The sequence below is a fragment of the Plasmodium brasilianum genome, chromosome 7 (assembly GCF_023973825.1).
Source record: "Plasmodium brasilianum strain Bolivian I chromosome 7, whole genome shotgun sequence".
Lineage (NCBI taxonomy): Eukaryota > Apicomplexa > Aconoidasida > Haemosporida > Plasmodiidae > Plasmodium > Plasmodium brasilianum.
In genome coordinates, this window is record NC_090120.1 from 1,023,931 (window position 1) to 1,051,168 (window position 27,238).

At 27.9% G+C, this 27,238-nt stretch overlaps 7 protein-coding genes across 7 annotated transcripts; 4 read left to right on the top strand and 3 right to left on the bottom strand.

Annotated features, from left to right (window-relative positions):
• Positions 1-1,437: 1,437 nt before the first annotated feature.
• MKS88_001940 (ATP-dependent 6-phosphofructokinase) lies at positions 1,438-5,757 on the bottom strand (the record flags this gene model as incomplete). Its single annotated transcript, XM_067214911.1, has 1 exon — positions 1,438-5,757. One exon carries the CDS (start codon positions 5,755-5,757, stop codon positions 1,438-1,440), a length of 4,320 nt encoding a protein of 1,439 aa, XP_067074241.1.
• Positions 5,758-8,998: 3,241 nt separating this feature from the next.
• On the top strand, positions 8,999-11,332 carry MKS88_001941 (uncharacterized protein; the record flags this gene model as incomplete). Its single annotated transcript, XM_067214912.1, has 1 exon — positions 8,999-11,332. The coding sequence occupies one exon, from the start codon at positions 8,999-9,001 to the stop codon at positions 11,330-11,332; it is 2,334 nt and encodes a 777-aa protein (XP_067074242.1).
• A 918-nt stretch (positions 11,333-12,250) lies between these two features.
• On the top strand, positions 12,251-12,949 carry MKS88_001942 (uncharacterized protein; the record flags this gene model as incomplete). Its single annotated transcript, XM_067214913.1, has 1 exon — positions 12,251-12,949. One exon carries the CDS (start codon positions 12,251-12,253, stop codon positions 12,947-12,949), a length of 699 nt encoding a protein of 232 aa, XP_067074243.1.
• Positions 12,950-13,854: 905 nt separating this feature from the next.
• On the bottom strand, positions 13,855-14,796 carry MKS88_001943 (cytochrome c oxidase subunit ApiCOX30; the record flags this gene model as incomplete). The annotated part of the gene is made up of 2 exons (XM_067214914.1): positions 13,855-14,327; positions 14,697-14,796. 2 exons carry the CDS (start codon positions 14,794-14,796, stop codon positions 13,855-13,857), a joined length of 573 nt encoding a protein of 190 aa, XP_067074244.1.
• Positions 14,797-16,368: 1,572 nt separating this feature from the next.
• Positions 16,369-17,022, top strand: MKS88_001944 (glycolipid transfer protein; the record flags this gene model as incomplete). Its single annotated transcript, XM_067214915.1, has 1 exon — positions 16,369-17,022. One exon carries the CDS (start codon positions 16,369-16,371, stop codon positions 17,020-17,022), a length of 654 nt encoding a protein of 217 aa, XP_067074245.1.
• A 1,656-nt stretch (positions 17,023-18,678) lies between these two features.
• On the top strand, positions 18,679-19,131 carry MKS88_001945 (uncharacterized protein; the record flags this gene model as incomplete). The annotated part of the gene is made up of 1 exon (XM_067214916.1): positions 18,679-19,131. One exon carries the CDS (start codon positions 18,679-18,681, stop codon positions 19,129-19,131), a length of 453 nt encoding a protein of 150 aa, XP_067074246.1.
• A 1,030-nt stretch (positions 19,132-20,161) lies between these two features.
• On the bottom strand, positions 20,162-25,507 carry MKS88_001946 (major facilitator superfamily domain-containing protein; the record flags this gene model as incomplete). Its single annotated transcript, XM_067214917.1, has 5 exons — positions 20,162-20,210; positions 20,470-20,525; positions 20,794-20,863; positions 21,102-21,261; positions 21,505-25,507. 5 exons carry the CDS (start codon positions 25,505-25,507, stop codon positions 20,162-20,164), a joined length of 4,338 nt encoding a protein of 1,445 aa, XP_067074247.1.
• Between the last annotated feature and the right edge of the window lie 1,731 nt (positions 25,508-27,238).

Below are 27,238 nucleotides of genomic sequence, written 5' to 3' on the forward strand. Positions count from 1 at the left end.
AGATACATAGATACATACATACATATATTTGTGCATATACATATGTATGCATAAAAATATGTACATAAGTACGTGCATGTGGGATTAAATGCGCACGAATTAAGAACAAAACCACCAAAATTTCCAATCTGGCATTGTACTTTTAGAGCTACGCAATATCCAGAAGAAGAATATACATATACATAATGTATGGGGAAAATATATATTAATCCATTTACATAAATATACCGAAATAGAAAAGGTTAAATTTGTTCGTTCGTATGTATTTACATTTTCTCATTATTGAATATATGCAGTACTTTTAAATAACATCAAAGCAACACTAAAATTGAAAGGGTACACTCAAACAAAAATACACATACATACACACGCACAGACATACAGTCTCATATTCATTCATAAATAAATATAAATATGTACATATATACATATATATATGCACGTATGCATATATACACTAATAAAATCATACAGTACTTCATTACGTTTTCATAACACTAAAGTAATACATCATAAAACTCGTATAATTCAAAATAAATACTATCACCCAAGAATACATATTAGGTTTTGTGTTAAACTTAAAAAATTAACAGAAAATAATAAAAAAGGGAACATTCAAAAAATAAAAAAATTAAAAGTACGGGTAAAAGTATGCATAAAAGTATGCGTAAAAGTATGCACAAAAGTATGAACAAAAGTATGCACAAAAGTATGCATAAAGGTATGCGTAAAAGTATGCGTAAACGTGGGCGTAATCATATGCGTAAGTGTAAAGATCAAAAAATTATTTTTTACATACGAACCAATGGAAACACACACTCCAATAACACCCGCATTCGTAAATTTAATTAATCCATGTTTTACGTAGACACAGACAGTTCTTCCCCTAAACGCTGTAATTCACACATGCATATATTAATAATCAAAATGTATAGGTGAATACGTTGGTTCTTTTTTTTTTTTTTTTTTTTTTATATTACTTTTAAACGAAAAAATATATTTACCACTCTGGTGCACGGGCTAGTATACATCTACATGAGTTTATACGTGTATGCATAAATACGGATACGCGAATATGTACGCGCAAATGCATGCAAAATAAAAAAAAAGAAAAAACAAATTTAAATAAAACAAATTGCTGTGTTCATTTACAGTTCGTATCCTCTGTTCTACAGCCTTCCATAAATAAGTAGTATGTACGCGTAAATGTGCACCTTATGTTGCTGGTTAGGTCCTCCCCTCGTACATGTAAAATGTATGTGTATGTATATGCGCATGTCCATATGTATGAACGTGCACATACCCGAGCGCATCGATGTGTATAAGTGGGTCGAAAATAAGTTAATCCATTGTGCACAAGTTCCACTACGAGTATTCTTTTATAGGGTAAATGAGGAATATGCTCGTTATATTAATTATTTTTAATCACCCTTCTAATCAGTTCATTCTCGTTGTCTGATTTTCCCAGTCGTAGTAATCCTCAATACTACCAATGTAGGGCATGTTGGATAAAATATCGTTCGGTTTGTAAGCTAACACAAGCATGCCACATAACTGAACAAAAACATTTTTTAAATAGTCTGCTGATACTCCAAAACGACATGTATCCTTTAAAATGTTTGCATAACATTCAACATATCTAAGCATTTCAAAATATTCATACTGTTCTTCAAATAAAATTCTGTTATAATAATTTGATGCGTTTCCTTCAAATTGTATAGGTCCTGGATTACAAAAGCGATCTTCCATTTGCCATTTTTGCAAAGCTACTTTCAAGCTTCTATAAGCTTTCCCGTTTAGATCTACAGGAGCACTAGGTATAACTGGTAAATCTCCCTTTGATGCATTTTTCAAATATTTACTTCCTTGCCCTCTTGGTAATATTTTCATTAATGAAATAAATGGAATTGCAAATAATTTCCAATCTTTTACATTACCACATAAACCTCTTATCGAAACGATATATCCTGTTAACCCACTTTCTATAACTATAGAAGCTGCATGACCATAGCAATATGCCAATTTACAATCAAACTCAGATGGTAAAGAAGAACGACCTTGATAACCAAAAAAATGAGTAAGACCCATAAAAACACCATGATATTTACCTTTTTGTTTCCTTTGATGTAATTCTTCCTTAACCATTTGTAGTAATAATTGTTCTGTTTCTAATTTTTCAAAACGCATAGATCTTAAATCAACATGTAATAATTCTTTTATAATAAATTGTGGGAATGTTTTTATTAAAGCTAAACTCCATGGTGTTAATTTTGATACCCACACAGATGGTTTTCCATCTTGTTCATTTGACAAATTTACCAACTCATTTCTTGCTTGTACTAATTGTCTTTTTTCAGAAGCTTCATTTAATATATCACTAATTTCGGATAATAAAATTTTCATATGCGGTAAATGCATAAGTAGAGCATCCGGAATTAACACAGTACCATAATTTTTTCCTATTTCTGCTCTTGCACAAACTACATCTGCAATGTCTTGAACTACTCTCCACAATGTCTTATCAGCAGCTCCATATTCTTCAGATATTATAACAAAATTTGGATGAGTTTGTAAAGCACATTCTAATACTTCATGTGATGGTGATCTACCCATTAAACGAATAAAATGCCAATATTTCGGCATACTCACTGCATCTGTTAATACATTTCCTATTAGTGATGCGTACACCTTAGTACTACTATCAAAACCAACACATGTTTCTATTAATTCATGAATCAAATTATTAGAACCTGTTAATGGAATACCAACAACAGATGTCCTTATTTTCTTTTCTAAAAAATATTCTGATAATAAAGCTGCCTCTGTTATAGTCACATTAGAACCTGGCATAACTAATCCATTTAATTGTAATTTCGTTACTGTTTCACATACTTTATTTCTGTTTTCTTTATCGAATAAAGAATGTTCAGGAGAATTTCCTGTCAATTCTAACCCTCCTTGATTTAGATGTTTTGCTATATTATCATCATCTATTATTAAATATTTATTATTTAATAAACCATATAAACCGTAAAATGCAAAACATACACCTTTCAATAATTTCAAACGTTTGTAAAGACCACATAACACATTCATTGCACCAGGTGCTTGTCTAGATAAAAATACTATTCCTATCTTTATTTCAAATGATATTGGAGTTGCATACTTATCATGAAAAATTTCTTGTATTTGAAATTTATTTTCATATGACATATGAGGATAGTTGGATAAAATTTGTTTTTGTGTATATGGATCACTTGATATATATTGTTTACCTGCTCTAACTTTTGCCTTTAAATCTGAACACAATTCTGGTAATTCCAATTTGTTGTACAGTCTTGATGTTTGCAACTCGGACATGCAACCTAATGATTTGTAACTCGAAATGTACAATTCATACGATTCTCTCTTCATACTGCTCGAGCGAAATGCTCCTTCGTTAATACTACCACTTCGATTATTATTACCACTACTACCACTTCGATTATTATTACCACTACTACCACTTCTATTCATATCATTAATATTTCCCCCCATTTTGTGATATTCCTCCCCTTCTTCCTTCTTTTCCATATCACCCATGCTTACGTTACCATCATAGGCACCACTACTGATATCGTCACCTGAGCCACTACCTCTTCTATTTTCATTATTACTGTTATTGCTATCCTTCTTTTGAATACCTATCCCTACATCTGCACTAGAAACAACTGCACAGGTATTATCTGTACTCCCACCTATAGCAATATTTCCATCTCCATACAACAGATTGACACTATTATTATTGTTACCTTTATTGGTTAAATCAATAATTAACTGTAAATCGTCTGAATTCTGGCATAGCAATAAATCTTTGGTTGGTATCTTAACCGTATAACAACGTGAATTACTCAAATGTCCATTAAATTGAATAGGACCTGGTGATCTATATAAATCATAAAGAGACCATAAATTTCTAACCTCTTTTAACACATTAAATAATGGACTATTTAGATCCACTAAATATCTCTTAACTGCTGGGAATTCTTTCCCTGTGTTATCTTTATTCACATGCATAATTCTTAAAAAGGGAATAGCAGCAGGTATCCAATTGTCATAAGAATCTTCTAAATTTTGTATTATGGACATATATCCTGTTTTTTTATGATCAATTAATAATGATGCATTGTATCCTAAAGCATAACAATAATTACAATCAAAATTGGATGGTATAGCACATCTACCTTCATATCCTAAATAATGAGCCATAAATTGTATATTCATGTTTTTGTCATTCAGTTTAGCTAATTCTGATTCTACTAGTACAATTATCAATCTTTCAGTTGCAATTTTTCCTACTTGAATATAACCAGTGGATTCTCTATCCATCAATAATTGATCTCTAATAATTGTAGGTAAAAATTCCCACACTTCTTTCGAACTTTTTAACTTAGAAGCATCAAATGGACCTTCTTTTAATATAACATTTAGCTCTCCTATTAATACTTTCATTTCAGGTACAAATTCTATTAATCCTTCTGGTATTAAAATAACTCCATAATTTTTATTCAAAGATCTTCTTTTTATAATTATACTAACAATATTCTTTACAATATCTTTAAGTGATAATTTTTCATTTTCTACCTCTTCCCCTATTAAAACGATATTTGGTCTCGTCTGTAATGCACATTCTAAGACAACGTGTGATGCGGATCTACCCATTACTCTAATTACATGATATACATTATGTCCAGTTTTTACATCTGTACATAAATTTCCTATTACATCTGAATATGTCTTTGTTGCTGTATCAAAACCAAAACTAATTTCAATAGCTTCACTTTTCAAATCACCATCAATTGTTTTTGGTACTCCTATAATCGATATAGGTACTTTCCTTTCACTGAAATATTCTGCTATTAAAGCTGCATTACTGTTGGATCCATCTCCTCCAATTATGACTAAACCATTTAATTTTAATTTTAGAACAATATTTTCTATTGCTATCAAATCATCCTTATTCTTTACTTTTCCTCTACCTGACCAGAGCATATTAAAACCACCTAAATTCCTAAATCGATCCATCATAGGATCAGTTATAGTTACATAATTTTTACTATATAATCCATCAATACCTCCTAAAAAACCTATAACTTGAGATTGCTCATTATATCTTTTTGCATAATCATATATACCTGATATAACATTATGACCTCCTGGGGCTGGTCCACCAGATAAGATAATACCTATTTTCAAAACATTTCCTCCTTTGAATAATTCATAATTATTTGTTTCTTTCACATTTATCATTGGCATATTATGTAAATTTTTTAAAAATCTTTTAATATCTTCATAATCCTTTTTATTTATAAAATCATCTCCATGAATTTCTTCCAAAATTTGATACTCACATGACAACGCTTTAGGTAATTTGGGTTGGTATTTAATTCTTTCGTATTGTAATGGACTTAAATCATCATTCAATGATGCTGAATGTCCATGTTCTTTTAATTTTTTTATTTTCATATTCTCGTTATCTACTAAATAAAAAGAACTCTTCGTTTCCTTATCATCCAAAAATTTCTTCGACGTTAATTTTTGCATCAAACAGTTAATCATCTCATTATCCTGCTTGTCCAGTGGATCCTTCTCACTATTTCGTTGCGCTTCATTTTCTTCTAAATTATATTCACATTCATTATCTCGTAGTATTACGGACATTGTTTTTACTAAACAATCGGACGATGGATTTTTCGATTCGTCCGCATCCACCTTCATGTTTTGCATCTTTCGCGTGTGAATGTTTAGATTGAGGGGGTCCCGGCTTCTGCTCCTTTAACCGTGTGGTAGTATACGCGTGGGTATACGCGTGTGTACGTAAATGCGTTTGTATGTATACACGTAATTATGTACTTGTGTATGTGTATAAGTAGGTATAATATGTGTGTGAATGCTATAAAATTTTCAAGTGTGTACAAATATTGTGTATTACACGCTCCTTGTGGGCATATTGCATACATATATTATCTACACGTACGCATATATAACTGCTTACTATATCTATATATTTCTATATTTACGCATATTCTTAATCCTAATTAGTGAACAACTTACCTAGTTTTGCTTAATAATACTAATGTATTTAAAATTAAAAAGAAAAAAAATTGTATGTGTATAGAAAAATGAACTTCTATTTATTTATTTTTTTTTATTTTTTATTTTTAAAATATAGAAAAATAAAAAAAAATTATTACATTACATCTATTCTCAAACAATAACAATGTTCGGTGCTTCTTGAAAAAAAAAGGAAAATCATAAATTTGTAGGCTTGTAAGATCAAACGTTTGTTCATTTATTTACTTGCACATTTATACACTTATTCATCTACACGTTTATTTGCCAACAAGATAATATACATTTGTTCACTTGCCGTTTAATTAAATTTGACAATGGCATAAATACCTGAAAATTTTTTTTCAATAATCTTAAACAGTGCACGTTAGAGGAAATATAAATTGAAAACAGTACTTGTAAAAAAATAAATGTATACACGTTTACATATTTTTTTTAAAAAGTTCGTTCTGTATTTAAAAATGTGGAATATATTTTTTAATATGGTTAACTGCGCTTTAATAAAAATTGCGTTTAACATATGCGTGGTGTTTCAATTACACGAATAAAATATTATATATATATAATATATATATATATATATATATTATATATATATATATATATATACGCATATACATATTTATGCATGTGCTATTTATTTATGTACTGTATACATGTGCATATATACATGTAGGTAAAAATATGCGTATGCGTAATTAATAGATATTATTTTAGCAAAGAATAGGAGCATGAATACATCAAATAATTTGCAATTAAGTATTTAATAAGAAAAAATATCTAAATGAATATTAAAAAAAAAAAAAAGAAATAGCATAAATGGTATATTACGTATATGACGTAGCACTAAACAGTGCATAGTAAAATATAAATAGAAATAAATACCAATATATGTGGGTATAATTAATAAAAAAAAAAACACTTGTATATATATACATCTATACATGATACATATACAATACATATATATTTAAAGTGTATATATATATATATATATACATATAAGTAGTGAAGGAAGGAAAGAGGGGATATAAAATTCTTATACATTAACATGAATCTAGAAAAAATAAAAATATTCGCATGACAACATGTGCTTAAATGCTAAATAAAGAAAACAAGAAGAAAGAATTATCTATAATAATTTAAGGGGTTTTCTTATGCTTTTTTATTAAAAAAAAAAAAAGGTAAAAAGATATTAAGAAAATACAAGTAATGGGCAAAAGTGTAAGCCATTAATTAATACGTATATTATGTACATGAAAGGTACAAAAATAATGAAGAATTACATTGTGTGATAGTTACTTGTGTATACTGTTTATTAATAAGCATGTTACTTATATATCAAAATAATCATATTTATTTTTTTGACAAGAAATGTATTTATTATTGTCAAGGGGATTATGCATATATATATATATATATATTTATATTTATATTTATATTTATATTTATATTTTCATCTTTTTATTTTTGAGTATGGCATAATTTATTAGCGTATTAAACTTGATTATTCTCAACATGTCCAAAAAAATATTAAAAAAAATAAAATAAAAAAAAAAAACTGTTCATATAAAAAAAAAAAATAGTAAATAAAAATTTCTAAATTTAGCTTGCAAGGTCAGAAAAAAAAAAAAAATTCTATTTTTTATATATAGGCCTTTTTAAATAATGCAAGTTACTATAGGAAAACTTAAATGATAAAGCGGACTTTTTAAAAAATTTACCTTTATTTTTTCCTTTTTTATTTGTATAAATATGTATATATCGATATTTTTGTTCCTCAGAATGGTATGGGCTAGTCTTATTTTGTAGTTTTGCCTTTTTATTTTTCCTTTTTTGGCATATGTAAAAAGTATGTGTATGGAGAACTCAGAAAGATTTAGTAATTTTTACCTGATTCGTGTATATTTTTTTGAGGTGTACACAATATGTGTACGTATGTATACTTAAATATATATATATATATATATATATATATATATATATAAACATAATAACGCGTACAAGTCATGCATAAATTCATAATACATGCAGATTGGAAACGTAAAATAATCGAAAGTCAATCTGATTTAAGTCGATGATCTTGCGAAGATAATAAACTGGTTTTCGTAAGATAAAAATACGTAATAATATTTCCTTTTTTAAAGGTGAAGGGAATGTAAGGGTATTAGGAAGGAGGACAATACCTGTGGAGTGTATATTTAGTTTTTCCTTTTTTTCTTTTTTTCCCATTTTTTCTTGTTCACATTAAGGAAATAAAGATGTCATTAAGTTATTTAACACTTCGTTTTATGTAGTCAAATTTTATATAATTGTAGATACGTGCTTAAAAAAGTATAGTTGAAAAATAAAGACTTATGAATATTCTGCGGATTGTCGAAATATGTCAACAGGGTGTTATATAATATTTCGTTTGTGAGTAGATTATAAAGGCGCATTTAGATTTTTTTTTTTATTAAATAAATTAATCTTTAGGCACCTTGGGTGTTTAAGATGCATATGCAATATTAATATTAAAATAAAAAAGAAAAAAAATAGTCCTTTGTTTCATAATAAATATTTCTTTTGTAGTCATATTAAAACTTCGGGAAAAATAAATACATTGTAAAAATGCACTATATAACACGTTATATAATATAATAAACTGCTAGTTTTATGACCCGTAATTGATGCAGAATTATTGCTTTTTTTTAGATGAAAAAAAAAAAAAAATTACATAAAAAAAAAAAGAAAAATGAATAAAAAAAAAAAGAAAAATGAATAAAAAAAAAAAGAAAAATGAATAAAATTAAGGATACCCTTTTTTTTTCCCATAGTTTCATATAAAAGCGCATTGCACATTTAATGTTCTGTTTTGGAAGAGGCATATCCTTCTGCAAATTTTCTAATGAAAAAATTCAATAAGGAAATTAGACTAATTTACAGAACGTTGGACGATAAATTTTTTGTCATCAACAAGCCTGTAAACTGGACTTTAACAAGAAAAAAAAAAAGCAAAAAAGCGCAACTTCAGTCGGAAGTGCAGTCGGAAGTACAGTCGGAAGTACAGTCGGAAGTACAGTCGGAAGTACAATCGGAAGTACAGTCGGAAGTACATTCGGAAGTATACCCAAAAGCTCAGTTCCAACAAATAAAACCCACAAAACGAGACCAATTTTTAGGCAAAAATGGTTACATTAACATACATGTGCTTAACGCATTAAAAAATTTAAGTAAAGCTGAAAAAAATGCATTTCTGTTTACGAACAATCCATTATATTTATACAATGACATAAAATTCAACTTGAATGAAAACTTTCGCAGCAAGGGAGAACCTTACAACACATTACTAGAAAAATATTACATTGACTCTGTGTTACAATATGGTATCAATTCTGATATATATTATTTCCCCTATAAGTTACCCATATATATGAGTGGATTAGTAATATGTTGTCGAGATTATTATATTTATAAAAAATTTATTGAAATGATTAATGAAAATAAATTAATACGGAAATATAGATGTTTAATAAATGATCCATTCGTTTTTGTTAAAAATAAACAAATATCTTTTTTTCCAGAAGTTATACACAATTGTGCAGGTAATAGAAGCCTACACAAGGGTGAATATGCTCAGAATACGGTTGATGATGTAAAAAGAAATAAAGAAGAAAACGTAAATCGAAAAAAGGAATTGTTATTAGACATCAGTTCGTTGGAAGCACAAAAAGAGGCAAGTGGAATTTTCCCTTTTTATAACTTTTTTGATGATAATACATATTCCACATGTTATTATGATCATTTAATTGATCATAAAATTGAGAAATTAAAAAATAAGATGAATCCTCAGATGATGCAACAAGGAAAGAAAGAAAAATACAACTCCGGTCAAATGTTCAGACGGAGTAAACAATTTAGTAACAACCACAGCAATAATAACGATTGCCATTATATATCGGCATTTTTAAAAAAAGGCCCCCCTATAAAAAGTCTTAACTGCTTTTTTACCTCCCTTCTCAAAAATGATAGTATCTCAAGTCCTGCTGGAGGAGTTAATAGCGATAATGGTAACTATGATAAAGATAGCTATGATAAAGATAGCTATGATAAAGATAGGAATGATAAAGATAGGTATGGTTATGGTGCATACGACAATAGTAACTACGATAACGGTAACTGTGTTAATAGGGGATATGATAAGATTAGGGGGATCTACTTAAGCAGCGTTCCAGGTGTACAGCTGCCCGAACGGGGAAAAATTCCTCATAATACGAAAGAGTGCAATGATAGTTGCCTCTCAGCTGATATAAGAAAAAATAAATCGAACATTCTGAACAACATTAACGATTTAAATTTTCCTAATTTATACATGTCAAAGGACGGAAGAATAAATTTTCCATTATCTCTTTTTTTTAATGAAGGCAATTTTTTTACCTTTGATAAAGAAATGACAGAAGATTCTATACCCATTTCATTAATTTATAAGATGGAAAATTATAAAACTTATATAGAAAAGAGGAAAGATTTATTATTAAAAAAGGGAGATGACTTAAGTTTATATCTTCAAAAATTTGCTGATATTTATTTGATTGATTTTGTTCTTTTAGATAACCCTAGGCCCGATTTGATTAGGCACCTATTTAGCGAATTAAAAACACCAATAATAAACGATAACATATTTGATAGGACGACCTTTAAGAGAGATATAATTAACGAGCATATCTTAAGAGTGGAACGAATGGCAAAAGGAAAGGACAACTGTTCTTCTCTGTATACATCCTTATCTCCTCTTACCACTTCCTTGAGCATTTTTGACGACAGATATGCCGAATGCACTAATGAAAAGAGCACAAATAAATGGGCAATAAATGGAGATAATAAATATAAGGAACATATCCTAAGTACATGTGAATCCCCCATGGATGCTTTCACTATACCGAATGAAGATTTGTCATACTTGGTAAACAGCACAGCGAACAGCACAGCAAACAGCACAGCAAAACCGAACAAAATTAATAGCTATTTTATACATGAAAAAAGCGACCAGGCGGGTGAGCAACAAAAATACGATACACACAATTACGAAACGCACAGTTATGACGAACGCAATTTCGAAAAGAAGAAAACTGGAAATAACTGTACGAACCTATGCTTAGAATTGTATCAGCTAGAATTTTTTGACCCAGTCAGTAACGATCCTGTAAAAATTGAAAATTCTTTGCCCAGCTCATGGCTGTAATTTTTTTCGCTCCCAAAGCGCTTTCCTCAAGATATATATATGCATATATCTATATATACATATATATATTTATCCGTTTATTTTATTTATCATATTGTTTTCATCCAGTGTACTTTTTTATTTTTCATTACTTTATCATCCTTTTTTTTTTTTTTTTTTTTTATTATTCCACGTTATTTCCTATTTTATTGCATTTTATTTTTGTATACATTTAAAAGAAGCTATCATTCACGTTTGTTTGTTTTACTCATTCTATGAAATGATAATTCCTTTTGTTCACGCACTATGCTATCACATTTAAAAAAATATATTGTTTCTATCAAATTTTCAAACTTACTAATTATATGTTATTTGTTCCGGTTAGTATATAATACCTGTATAAATATACCTTTTTTAAAATTTTAAAAAAGTGCATCTTTATTTTTTGTATACATAACTGTTAAAATAGTGTATCTTTTTTTGTTATTTTAACTGCTAAAATTGTGCATTTATTTTATATTATATTATTTTATTTTATATTATTTTATTTTATTTTTTTGTTTATTATATTTTCATTTTTATTTTATTTTTTTTTGTATCTTTTTAATATTGTCAACTTTTTGCTATTATTTTTATTATGATTATATTAATGAGCTAGATTAAAAAAAAAAAAAAAAAAAAAAGAAAAGGTATAAACCACTATAAGTGTAGATAAGCTTTATAGTTGCATTCTACATTTCGTATAATTAAAAATACCTAGTACTATAAGTTAAAAAAAAAAAAGAAGCAAAGTTTTTATATATATATATATATGTATATGTACGGGCATGTATATGTTTGTATTAATGTGCATACAATATAGTGAATAGATCAGGTACGGATAACAGAGGAACCAAACACAGGAATTTGTCAACGTTATCCGGTTGAGAAGTTACTAGGATGATGAAAATAACAAGGGAAAGGAAAAAATATCGAATTAGTAATCCATACTGTGAGACGAAAAAACTAGCTGCTAAAGAAAAAACAAAAGAGCTAAAAAAGGAAAGAGGTGTAGATGAGGTAGGATTTGAGGATAGCTGCATTGAGAAAAACAGTGCTGCTGAAAAATTTATGCGAATTTATAATCAGCATTTAGAGCATAATGAAGACCTAGAGAAATATAAAAAAGAAAAGGAAAATATTCAGGAAAAGAAAAGAAAAACAGCTAACAGAAAGAAAATAAAAAAGCTGAATTTTAAATTGAAAAAGAATAATCTTTTAGAAAAATTAGTAAAAAATAAGGCGTTTATTAAAGCTAATGAAACAGTGTTAGCATCGGCCAAAAAAAGGAATAATAAGGATCTTTCTTTTATAAATACACCAAGTAATAGCAAGAAGTTTAAGGAACACTTTAACAATTTAGAAATTGAGGCTGATATGAAAAGTGTAGCAACAAATAATCCGAAAAAAAAAAAAAAATATATTAAACATAACATAGAAACAAAAGAAGATGTACTGAAGGAATATGACAAAATAATTTATTCAAGTAAATACTTGCAAAATCCCCTTGAATATGCTAAAAATATTGTAGAAGACAGAAAAGAGAAACAAAAAAAAAAAAAAAAATTGCGCATTTTGAATAAGACAGCTTTTGTTTAGCCTGATAAATATTTATGTATAAAAATATTTCCTCCCCATTGTGCATACGCACATTATAGCTGCGTAAGCTTTTCACGTGGGTTAAGAGCACGTACATTTAAGGAAATAAAAATATTTAGCAGCATGTACATGAAATAAAAATAATATATTTAGCAGCATGTGCACGAAATAAAAAAATAATTTTTTTTTGTAATGTAATACACGTTTCGCCATTTTCTGAGCTAACATCAGTTTACATAAGTAGAAAAAAAAAAAAAAAAATTATATATATGCTTCTATGAACATATTTACATTTCTTATATATATATATATATTAATCAATTTTGTGCGTAAATTGTTGGAACCTTTTAAATTCCCTGCTCCCTAATTATGTGCGCCATTTTTTTACCGTACTTTAAGACTGAGTACAATTTTGGATATTCCTTCTATTTACTGCCATTTTTTCTTTTTTTATTACTTATCTTACATTTTATACTTTTATTTTTAATATATATTTTTTTAAATTAATTAAAGTTATACAACTTTTTATCACTATTTTTCTCAATTTTTAAACGAAAAAAAAACACGCATTGGTTATCCATATATATATATATACATATATGTATGTACGTATACATGTGTATGCCCGCGCATAGAAGAAAATGTGCACGAAAAAAATGATAACAGAAAAAGACTAAATGGAGCAAAATATATTTGCAGTGAGGATAAAGCACGTTATTGTTTTTCAGAAAAGATTTGCATGAAATATAAAAAAATTATATAGATTTGCTGATAATGTTAGGTGTTTAAAAATTGTACACCTGGGAATAATAAATCAAATGAATTAATACGCACACATGTACATATATATATATATATATGTATATGTGTGTGTATATGTATATATGTGTATATGTTCATATGGCTCAATTTTTTATGTGCTTCTTTGGACCCCCATCAACATTTTTATTTTTGAACTTATTTTGAATATAATTGTGCATAATATTTTGTAATTCTATATTTTCCTTTAGGCCTGGCTGTTCCTTTAATAATTTCTCGTCGATTTCTAATTCTTGCCTCCATTTCCTTGGTACTTCGACCCTTTTATATTTTTTAAGTATTTCTGGGGTTGCGTAGTTACCCTTTTCTCTTTTTAACACTTCTTCTCTTGCCTTTTCTAAAATTTTTTTCTCTTCAAGTAGTAGTTCCAAATATTCAGCTCTGTCTATATACTCCAAATCGAAAAAATTAATCGGCAAATTGTTGTCAACGGCTATTTGTGCCTTTTTCGCTAGCTCGTAGTCGAATTCAACCATAGCGTTTACATTCTCCTGGGTTAATATGGCTCTTGGTCTTGTTATTAGCTTCATTTCAAGCAGCTGTGATACCGCCATAACACCTTTAGAAAAAAGAAAAGACGGGGAAACGAAAAGTGAAAGGAAATATTATAGCGACAGGTTAATGTGAAAAATGAAAGGAAAGTTTATAGAGATAGAATAAGGGAAAAATGAAAAATTCATAGCACAGTAAAATAATGAAAAAGTGATAGCTACTGAACATATAACATTCGTTCATCAATTAAAATGTTCGTCTAACTTTGTCATTTTTTAACTGTTTTAAAATTTTATTTCTCATAAAAATGTACTGAATATAGCCCAAGAGTACATTTTTAAAGACCATGTTCATATATATGTATTTTTTTTCTTCCTTCTCCTCCTCTTCTTTTTACATTTTTATTTCCTTTGTTTTTTTTTCTTATTATGTATACCTGGGTGAGATATAAACGTTGTTTTATTTTGACGCACTCCAAAAGAAACTAAAACATCACAAACTTTGTTTGATAAATTTTTAACACTTTTAAATATCATTATTTCAAGTTGATATGAGAAAATATGAAAAATCAAAAATTACAGCAATTCGCTATTTGTCAGAAAAATGCGCCTATATACACACATATGCATATATACGTATATATATATATATATATGTGGGTACACTGACTAATGTATGAACAACATGGTTCATGTGCAGTTATGCAGGTAGCTTTCTCAATATTATCTACCAAATTTGTTGTAATTATGTACACTCTGACATTTTATATGAACTCGTATAACATTCGCTTATTATATATATTGTGTTTTAAAAAAAAATGAATATATAACAAAAGTATGGTAAATATACTGCTGCATAGAGAACGTGACGTAGCCTATTTTTATTATTTTCTTTTCTATCTTTTTTTTTTTACTTTCCTCTAATTCACAAATGAGGATACTAATAAAAAAAAAATATATCGAACAAATACTACATAAAGGATTGTTATATGTACATATATATGCGTATATATATTTATTTCCTTTATCATATTTTTATATTAAAAAAATATAGTGTCAACAAAAAGGTAAAAATTAAAAGGTGTAAATCTTAAAAATGAAATGATGAAAAAGAGAAAAAATACAATATGGTAAAAATTTTACAGAATTAGAAAAATATTTTATATATAAAAAAGTTTTAGGATGGAAATTTTTAAAAAATATATACTGTTAAAAAAAATTTCGACTAATTTTGTATTTATTCTTCTGCTCTTTTTATTCATTGAGAAAATGAATGCAAGCTTAAAAGTATGCTATTCCGCACTTTACCATTTGGTGAAACTTTTTTTGTTTTTGTAATGTGCATTTAAGAAGAGCAATTATTTTGTTTTGTTTTGTTTTGTTTTATTTTATTTTATTTTATTTTTTTTTTTTTTTTTTTTTTTTTTTTTTTTTTTTTTTTTTTTTTTTTTTTTTTTTCTTTACTGCGGATGTTTGAATATGCATTTTTCAACATCCCAACAAATTCCTTCGTGCGTTTGTAAGTTCAATAAGTGTGGTGCTGTAAATTAAGCAAAAAGAAAAGACGTAATTTTACAAATATATTTGCGTATATAAATGTGTATATGCGTATATATATTTTTTTTTTTGTTTTTTTATAATTAGTATAACCATGACGTTAAAGGCTAATTTTTTGTAGCACAAAATTTTGAGAAGGTTGCAATATTTGAGTTTTAAAAAAAAAAATAAAAAAATTTCATTTTATACTAGTCTTATTTTTGTTATATTTGGAACTTCTATTTTTTCTTTTGTTAATATTTAAAATGCACTGTCTAGGGCAAAACTTTTCATGCATTATTTATGTAGTACTTCATGGGTAATTTATGACTATGTTAACACCTTTTGGCAATAAAATTTTTTTGTTCATTAAGTGTGTATTGCTAAATTAGAAGGTTCATCTGTTAATTTTGTACACTTTTTGTTTGTTCTGTTTTGTTTTACTTTGTTTTGCTTAATTTTGCTTTGATTTTTTTTGATTTTTTTTGATTTTTTCACGTTTTTATTTTATTATTTTTCCATTTTTTCCCTTTTTTGCTTAAGGTGCTCGGCTTCCACCTTACATCAACTAAAATGATTGAAGTAGTAGGAGGTATTGCATTCATAAGAGACATAGAAAAGAAGTCTTTGGAATGTAGGGAAGGAAACGAAATTGTAGTACTTAAATTATGTGATTTATGCAATACAATTTATCCGATATATAAGAAAATATTTGGAGATGGCTTTATAGCTGACATGTTAATAAAAGACTTGAAAAATTCGTCTTTAAAAGTTCAAAAAGCCATTGAAAATTTTCCAAATGAAACAAAATACGTTTCAATGATGTATTCTTATAATTTAAAAAAGTATCAAAGTATACATAAATTAAAACGTGATTTAAATAATGGAATAATAAACTTTTTATGGATGAAAAGAACTATAGAGTTCATTGTAATTTTCTTGGAAAAATGTTATATTACAAATTACTCTTCCAAATTAAGTGCATGTGCAATGGACGCATATGATGAAGTATTAAAAAGTTATCATGGTTATATGACACGCAATATTGTTAAGTTAGCACTCAAGCTATCACCATCCAGAGAAGTTTTAACTGAAAGGCTCCAGTTAGGATCAAATGAACAAACAAAACTTGTTCTACAGAAATGTCTTTCAATAGCAAAACCTTTGATTGATGATATTTCTAAAATAATTGAAAGGAATAACTGTAACTTTGCAGAAAAAATTTGAAAAAAAAAAGAAAAAGCCAAAGTGGCTAATTCGGAATGCGCACAATTTTTTTTTTCTTGCCTGCTCAGAATTTTTAATTAAACAGAAAAATATTTTGTGCATAAGGAGTTTAATGCTTTTTCTCATATGTGCCAAATGGAATATGTACAAATATATAAACATATATATATATATAATATATATATATATATATATATATATATATATATATATATATACACAAACCCATTATATACATGCATGCACACATACGTTTGACTATATCCGTGCAGATATGCACTTGTATGTATGTACGCTTATGTGTTTGTGCGTATTTAAGCATACTCGCTTATTTGTTTTGAAAAACAAAATAAAAAATATAAATAACTTTTTGTCAGTTAACGATATTTTCCCTTTTTTTAAATTAAAATAAGGTGTAAACAATAGGTACTATGCACATGTGTAATGTTGCTACGAAAACACGAAATAAGAAAAAAGTTTCTTAAAATATCGCTATCTTTTTATAAACAACAAGTTACACTATACATTCTTGAAAATAAAGGATGTTACATATATATATGACCTTCTTCCAACGTTTTTCCCTCTTATTATGTTCTCTATAAATAAAGAATAAAACTTTTCAAAAGAGGGATGGTTGCTTAACAATCGAAACCTTCAACTATATATAAAACGATTAATATAAGTGCTCAACAGAGTACAATAAAAATATTAATTTATATATATACATAATAAAACACACACAAATGTACAATTATGCGTGTTTATTTATATACATTATATATATATATAGATAGATAGATATAGATATATGAATATAATACAGCTTAACCATTTTTTTAAAACAAAACTGAAAAGAATGAGACAGAGAACATACGTAAAAAAAAAAAAAAAAAAAATCCTACAAAAAAACGTTTTGTAAGAACTGTATTTTTATTAAACTAAAAATAAAAGTTAATATATCTTATAAAAGAAAATTCATATATAATCAAAACTTATTCTGAAGTAGTCACAATTAGTATTATTTACTGTTGAATGAAAAAAAAAAAAAAAAAAAAAGCGTGAACAAATTTTAACATTTAAAAAAAAAAAAAAAATTTACCGTAAAACGTTATAATATATGTTTTTCCTTTAAAAAAAAAAAATGGCTATTTACTTTAAAATTAATTAAAAACAAGTATAAGGATTATTATAGTAAAAAGCGACATTATACATTATATAATTATAAATATATATATACATGTATGTACCATGGCATAAGATAAACGAACAAAAAGAGAATTATAATATTATTAATATTTATAGAGCTCTATAATATGAGCAACTACAAATTGTGAAAAAATTTATCGCCACAATAATAGTAATATAATAACAAACGTGAGAAAGTAGTAAATATATATGTATATATATATAATAATGAAGAGCAAAAATTAGCAAAGATAGAAACAAATGCAGCCAGCGGTAATATATATATTTATTCAATTTTGGTAAATAATATGAGATATAAATCGATATTAACTTTTTTTTGAAAGTTTACGAGTTTCTCTTTAGAAAAAGATGACTCGTTAAATTATTTTAAACCATATATATATATATATATATATATATATATATATATATATATATTTATTTATTTATATAAAAAAAAAAAAAAAAAAAATGATGCCTATAAGTGAAAACAATAATGATAATGACGACTGGGAATTACATCCATTATTTTTATCAAAAATTCCAAACAAAAAGGATATTGATAAAAACCATGCTCTTTCTGCTTTAATAACTTTAATTAATGAAGAAGAAGAAAAAGAAGTATTTAATTATGAACCAAGAAGAAAAAATCTAAAAAAAAAAATAACAGAAAAAGGGGAAATTATTTATAAAAAAGATAGAAGAAATTTTTATGAGCCTTATCAAAATATAAAAAATATAAATAATTTTGAAAAACAAAAATTCACGAATAATGTAGACCTTAATAAACAGGACGAATCTTCAAACAATGCAGAAGAAATTGAAACTATCTCAAATGTAAATGTAAGTAGCAACAACAAAAGCACAGAAGAAACATCCATAGGAGAAGTATTAGTTTGCTTGTCTATGATAAATTTAAAGTAGTATGTCCATCTACTCGTAATTTATTATTATTTATTTATTCATCTATTTATTTACTGTTTTATTATAAATTATTTTATTTTGAACTATTTTGTTATAAATTATCTTATTATTAATTATTTTACTATAAATTATTTTACTATAAATTATATTATTATAAATTATTTTACTATAAATTATTTTACTATAAATTATTTTACTATAAATTATTTTACTATAAATTATTTTACTATAAATTATTTTACTATAAATTATTTTATTATTTATTGTTTTATTATAAATTATTTTATTATTTATTGTTTTATTATAATTTCCTTTTTTTTTTTTTTTCTTATACATATTACTCCTCTTTTGAAATCAATTTTTAGTATTTTTTTACACCACAAATTGTTATATAATAATTTATGAACATTCAGAAAAAAAAATGAAAAAAAACATAAGAGACGTTATTTGAAGTTTAAAAAACTGGAATTATTTTTAAAATAAAATTTTAACATATTAATTATTACACTTATCAGGGAAGAATAAAAAAGAAAAGAGAAAGAAAAAGAAAAAAAAGGATATTTTTTAAAATTTTAATTTTTCGTATTTCATATACACATATAATATATATATATATTTATTTATTGCGCTGTGGTATCTTCGTTTTAGAAAGAACAATCATGAATTTTTGATGAATTGCAAATGAAAAAATATAAATAGGAATATATGCAAAATTCTAATATGAAAAAGGGAGGAAGTGGAAAAGAGGATAAGTGAAAAAGAGAAAAGAGAAAAGAGAAAAAGAGAAAAGTTGGAAAATGCGTAAAACTTACATATAACATTGCATTAGCATTACATGGATGCCCATACAAAAAAGTGTATGTTTGTATGTATGTGTGTATGTATGTGTGTATGTATGTATGTATGTATATGGGTATTTATGTACGTGTGTACGTCGGTACGTACGTTTTATACACGCTTACTATGCTTACTTTAAAAAATAAAGACAAATATTTAACAATAAAATGTCGTTGATATAATCGACCAAACACTAATTAAATAATGGAATAAAAAAGATTTTGTACTGGCATATAAAACAACTGAATATTAAAAAATATCAAAAAAATAAAAGCGGAGAATGAGAGAAAAAATATATATATATATATATATATATATTCAAACGATTAAACAATTAAACAATCAAACGATCAAACGATCAAACAATTAAACAATCAAACGATCAAACGATCAAACAATTAAACAATCAAACAGTCAAATAAACACATACTTCATATGTTCTTTAATTTTTCACGCTAATAAAAATTGTTTGTTCCGACAAAATAAAACCTAAATTATTACGTAAGCGGTTCCTCTAATTCCAGAAATTCTTCATTTTCTTTTTTGTCAGAAAAGTCCTAAAAAATACATTGACAGAAATGAAAAAAAATATATGTAATGATATAAAATGCAATATGACATGCTATAAAAGGATAAAATAAGAATTGTAAAAGGGAGGATTAAGCATTTATAGACATATCTTTTTACATCCTACGTTTTTTTTCTTTTTTTTTTTTTCTTTTTTTTTTTTTTTTTTTTTTTTTTTTTTTTTTTTTTTTTTTTTTTTTTTTTTTTTCTTTTTTTTTTTTTCTTTTTTTTTCTTTCTTTTTTTTCTCTCCTTGTTACCAAAAAATTTGCATACAAAAGCAAAAGGAAACCTATAAAACTCGAGTATAAAATCATGGTAAAACCAGCCCTGCGTAAAGAAAAAATCGAAAAATATAGCTCTTACCTTTAAAGATGAAAATGCGTATACGTACATACATACATATATATATGCATATACTTATCACTGCACGTATAGAGACGCAGCTATACACTCGTTCTACTGTGCTAAAATGTTTACTTATTTTATGTATAAATTCAGGTATATGCAAGTAGAAAGGTATGAAGACTTTTTTTTTCCCTTTTTTACTGTGTATTTGTGTGCGTACTTTAAAGCTAGCCTGTTATCGTTTGTGTATTTGTGCATTATGTCCATAATAATTCCAGATAATAAGGGGGCTGAAAACCAACCAAAGACGTTATATATTACTTGCGAAACGGCAGATGATAAACTCTTCTGATGATTGTTAACACATGATAAGAGCATGCCTTCAAAGACCAAGAAAAGGGAAAGTGGAAAAAAAAAATTAAAAGTACAGCATCAAAATAGATGGTGATAAAATACAAGGTGGTAAAATATGTATGGGGACGAAGTGCATAGGGACAGGTACGTCCACCGGAAATAATGCGCATCATTTTTTATGCTCGCTATGCATGTTGCACGCAGCGCACATATATATATATATATATATATGGCTCTTTTCATGTACGGCACACTATAATTGTCCCTACCGACGGCAACAGGTACCAAGGCGGAACCGCTAAAAAGGCAGAGCCACAAGCAAATAGAGAAGAAAATAAAATTGGACAAATGAGCCGATAGTATACCGAAAATACAAGCAGAAATAGCAAAAGCAGTAGCTACTTTAATTGTTTTAAAATAATTTGTATTTTTATATCCTCCAAATAAATCACATATGAATCCACCAAACCAAACTCCGGATGTAGGAGATGTTAAAAAGCATAAAGTAGATACTGTAACAATTTTCATTTTCTCTGTTAATAATACTACTGACATATATTCAGTTATCCAGAATTGTATACCAGTCACAACGAAATATAAATTACTCATACCTAAGGTTATGATTATATATAATCTATTATTTAATAATTTTTTTACTTCTTTAAAAGTTTTCTTTAAAACATTTGTTTTCTTTTCCATAATATACGTAGCTGATCTATTAAAATTTTTACGCACTGCATTATTTTTTTTTTCATATGATAATCCGTTTTGCCTCACATCCTTTTGTTCTTCACTTATGCTTTTGATATTCTTTTTCGTGCACCACTTTGTTTCATAGGCTTCCCCCTCCCGTGCTTTTGAAGCATCCATATTACATTTGTCATAGCGCTGAGTGTAGCCATCAACGTACTCTTCAGTGAGTGCACCTGCGTAACCGCTTGTGCATCTGCCAACGTACTCCCCTATATCTTCTTCGCATGCTTCCCCGCTTGAGCTTCCTGAATCCGTCTTACTTGCACTTATGTTAATAATATCAGACGGAATAAAAATTATAATAAAGAATAAGGGTAGGAGTAAAAATGACTGGATCAAAAAAGGTGATCTCCAATTAGTAAAAAAAGATACACTAGAAAATACTGAATCGTTTTTATTATAACAATTATAATTATTTGATAAAATTCCTCCTAAAAAATATCCAAATACAGTGCCTCCAATAGATGCCAACTGAATATAGGACATCCACTGTGTAGCCTTTTTATCTGGTGAGAACTCGTCGACCCAAACTGGTATATATACAACAGGTATAGCTTGACATAGTCCATTTACAAATCTTGAAATATACATAAATAGAACACAATTAGCATGACTAAATATATATAAAGATATAGATAATAAGATTATACTAATAGTAACTAACAATTTTGCTGACAATAACTCAAATAAAACACTAGCTATTATTGTTCCTATTATTAAACCGAAATATACTAAACTTCCAAGTAATGACTGTTCAATATAACTTAAAGGAAAATCTTTTTGTATTTCCTCTAAAGTAACTGGTATCGCACCATGGTCATAGTTACATAATACAGATATACAGATCATTAATGTTAGAGTTACTATTAATATATTTTCACTAGATGTTTTTTTATTTATTCCTTCTATTATTTTATTTGAAAAAAGATAAACATGCTCATTTTTTTTCATATTTTCCGAATCTATCTTATGATGTAACAAAGTATAATCATACTCATTTCTTTTCCATGAATAATTTAAACAACTGTTATCTTTAATTTTTCTTTCATTCTGTTGTGTTAATATAGATGATACCATTGATGTCAACAGACCACTGTAATTAATGCTCCCCCTTTTTTCAAAATAATTTATTTGGCTTTTCATCTCAATTTGTTTTTTTCCCCCTCCCTCTTCTTCTGCGTACACTGTCTTGGTTCCGTTCACACTGCTACAGTATTTATCGCGATTAGCATTACTATTGCATTTGCAATGGTGAATACAATGCCTGTTACAGTTTCCATGTTTGTTGTAATTTCCATGCTGATTCCAGTTATCATTCCGATTGCAGTTGTTACTACAATTATTATTATTACTGTAGCTATTATTTTTACTGCTGCTCACAGTAGGAGAATTTTCGTACTCGTTGTTTAATTTGAAAAAGTTGTTCAACTCATCTAGGCGTCTTATGTTAGTCTCTTTATCCTCGTCCTCATAACACTCATTAGCACCTTTTCTACCGTTCTCTTTCTCGTAATAAGTCTCACTACCATTTCCATGAGTGTTGCAGCTGTTATTGCAATTGTTATGACTGTTATCACATCGGCTGTTAAAACCGCTAATCAAATCGCTGTTATAACCACTGTTACTAGACTTCATCATCATTATATTTAGAGCACTACTTTTACTTGTCCCCTTTTTCCCTTCTGCATGCACAAAAAAAAGGTCATCTCTTGGTACACTCTTCATTACGCAGTTTTTCTGGTAATTTTTCTGCAAAAATTGCTCTCCACTTTTGTTATAGTACCGTATCTTGCATTTTCCTATCCTTGAATCTGATGAACTATAATTGCCATGTAACCGCTGATTCGTATGCATGTTGGTACCTCCTGTGATTAATGTATATGCTCCCTTCCTTTCAAGTGCCATTCGTTTATTATCTGTCTGCTTTATATCAATGGTATAATTATCTTTTTGCATATTAGTAGATCCATTTATCTCATGCATCGAACTGCATGTCTTGCTAAACGGATCACCTTCGCTAAGTTTTGAAAAGACGTTCCCCCTAGGAATACAACTATTTCCACAGTTTTCCATATTGCGCATGTTGCTGATGTTTTCTATATTATCACTGCTATTCATGATGCCCCTAATCGGGCTAATAGGGCTAACCTCGGCTTTCCGGACCTCCCCCCTTGAGATGCTTTCCCATTGAGAAGAATTTACATCTTTACCGCTAACATCATCATTCACAATATTTGTGCTGCTTCTATTATTTTTATCATTTACATTCCTTCCCTTGATACAATAGTCTGAGAGACTGATTTGTGTCCCCTTCAAATATTTATCAGTGCTTCCATAAGGAGAATTAGAATTGGAATTAGAAATAAAATTATAATTACTGTTATCAAAATTTATAGCCATTTCCTTTGTAATATTCTTATTTTGTTTAGTAGATATAACATTATTAAGGTAGCTTTTCTTACTTATATTATTCGTTTTTTCATGTATGATTGAAATTGTTTTTATATTACTCTTTTTAGGAGATAACATGTAATTCCTTAAGGATGTAGGAACAGGTTGTCTATCAACGTAACTACCATGTTTCATGTTGTCACACTCACTTTTACTATTTTTTGAAGAAGGAGTACTCTTAATTTCACAGTTTTTAAGGGATAAATAATTATTACCACTATGACCGCTATCGTTGTAAGCGCTATCATGACTGCTGTTGTTCAGGTTGTCATTATTACAACTACTATGTATAAACTTACCATTCATAGGCTTACCATGCATAATTTTACCATAGATAAGATTTCCATGCGTATAGTGACTGGGTTTATAATTCTTGATATCATGACTAATGTTGTTGAAGAGACCGTCAACCCCCTCTTCCCTGCGCTGCTTCATGTTATGGTTATAATTGTAAATGTTATTATTATGATTTTCACTTCCTACCATCCCGAAGCTAATTAAATCATTTGAAATATTGTCAGGATAGATATAATTTGCTATGGAGTTATTTTCACTAATATTCATAGAACTCATTAGTAAACGTCCTTCATCCGGTGCATAGTTATTGTTGGTCCTTGCACTGTTAGCATTCAAATTGTTATCCGCACTCAAGATATATTTATCAAAAATGGGTCTGTTTCTATTGGGATTTCCACTCCTGCTGTTACACCGTGAATGCTGCAAACGTGTATCATTCGTTGGACTTTTATCGTTAGTAAAATTTTCATATCCTTCCCATTTTGCAAATGGCATATTACCAGCAAGATTCGAATGCTCGTTTACCTTTTTTCCATTGCCTTTATTTGTATCACTCCTTACTGTTTCAACAGAAAAATGTATGTCTTCATCTATATCACAGTTTGAGTTTCCTATAAAAACCATTCTTTTGTCTTTATTAATTTTCTTTCCTATTCCTTTATTGTTCCCATGGTTTATGTTCACCTCCATTTCGTTATTTCTTATATTCGAATTACTGTATTCAACACTACATTTTTGCTCATCTGTTTTTTTCGACTTTGCTTCATCCATTTATAAGAGATCGCTCTGTATGAAAAGCACGTATGGATTTGGTTACGTCAGATGGGGCCTTTTTTTCACGTTACCTCTTTTTTATATTTTTCTTTAAAGTGGAAAAAAGAAAAGAATTATGATATGGTGGATGGAAGTTTAGGATGGTGGATGGAAGTTTAGGATGGTGGATGGAAGTTTAGGATGGTGGATGGAAGTTTAGGATGGTGGATGGAAGTTTAGGATGGTGGATGGAAGTTTAGGATGGTGGATGGAAGTTTAGGATGGTGGATGGAAAATTAGGATGGTGGATGGAAGTTTAGGATGGTGGAAGAAAGTTTAGGATGGTGGAAGTTTAGGATGGTGGATGGAAGTTTAGGATGGTGGATGGAAGTTTAGGATGGTGGATGGAAGTTTAGGATGGTGGATGGAAGTTTAGGATGGTGGATGGAAGTTTAGGATGGTGGATGGAAGTTTAGGATGGTGGATGGAAGTTTAGGATGGTGGATGGAAGTTTAGGATGGTGGATGGAATTTAGGATGGGATGGGATGGTGGAAGTTTAGGATGGTGGAAGAAAGTTTAGGATGGTGGAAAAAAACGATGTAAGATGCAATAAAAATACAACGACAAGCAAATAAAACTCAGCTACAAAAAAAAAAAAAAAAAAAAAAGCTTCCGTAAAAAAAAACTCACTTTCACTAATTTTCACAAAATTAATTATATTTCTTTTCATGTTTTAAAAAATTGCTATTTTTGAAATATGAGTATTTGCATAGTACCTACTTAGGTGTACATATCAGTCTTAAACATAGTAATGTTATCGGCAAAATTGAAAAAGTATAAAATGAATGGAATATAATTGGTGGAATAAAATCGGCGGCATAAAATCAGCGGCATAAAATCAGCGGCATAAAATCAGCGGCATAAAAATGGCGTTATCAAATCGGTGGAATAAAGTCGGCAGAATAAAATCAGCGGAATAAAAATGGCGGAATAAAATCAGCGGAACGAAATAAGAGTAATGAAATATATAGAATAGAATAAAATAAAAAGGGGGGCGTAAAGTGCGAAAAAAATCATGACAGTGTAGCACCGTAATATGCTTTCGCCGTAAATGGTAAGGTTAAGAAAGAAAAAGTCTACGAGTATTTACACAATTGGTTTTCTTTCTTTGATGTGCTTAATACTTAGCTACACTTCCACTGTTTATATTTTGTCATATGTAAACAAGTTATAGCAGTAGGAAGGCTGATATATGAACACAAAATTTTTACTGCGTCCTCCACTGATTTATGTTAGACAAATATTTGAGTGATCATTCTTCTACTGTCTCATATTTTTTAAATTATTCGGTCTTTTTTTTTTTTTTTTTATTTATTTTATAATTTCATAATTTTATACATATTTACATATTTATATATTTGCATATTTTTATACATTCTCATAATTTTATGCATTCTCATATTTTTACACATTTTCATATTTTTTTATATTTTCACATTTTTTTATATTTTCACTTTTTTTTTTATTTTTATATTATTTTATATTATTTTACATTTTTTTACAGTTTTTCACATGTTTTCCTTTATAATTATTACATCTGAAGCAAAACAAGTTACGTCACAGTAGAAATATACGTGTGTACGTAAATGCATACATGCGTACATAAATACTTACCCCCGCACATACATACATACATACATACATCCATACATACATACATACATACATCCATACATACATACATACAT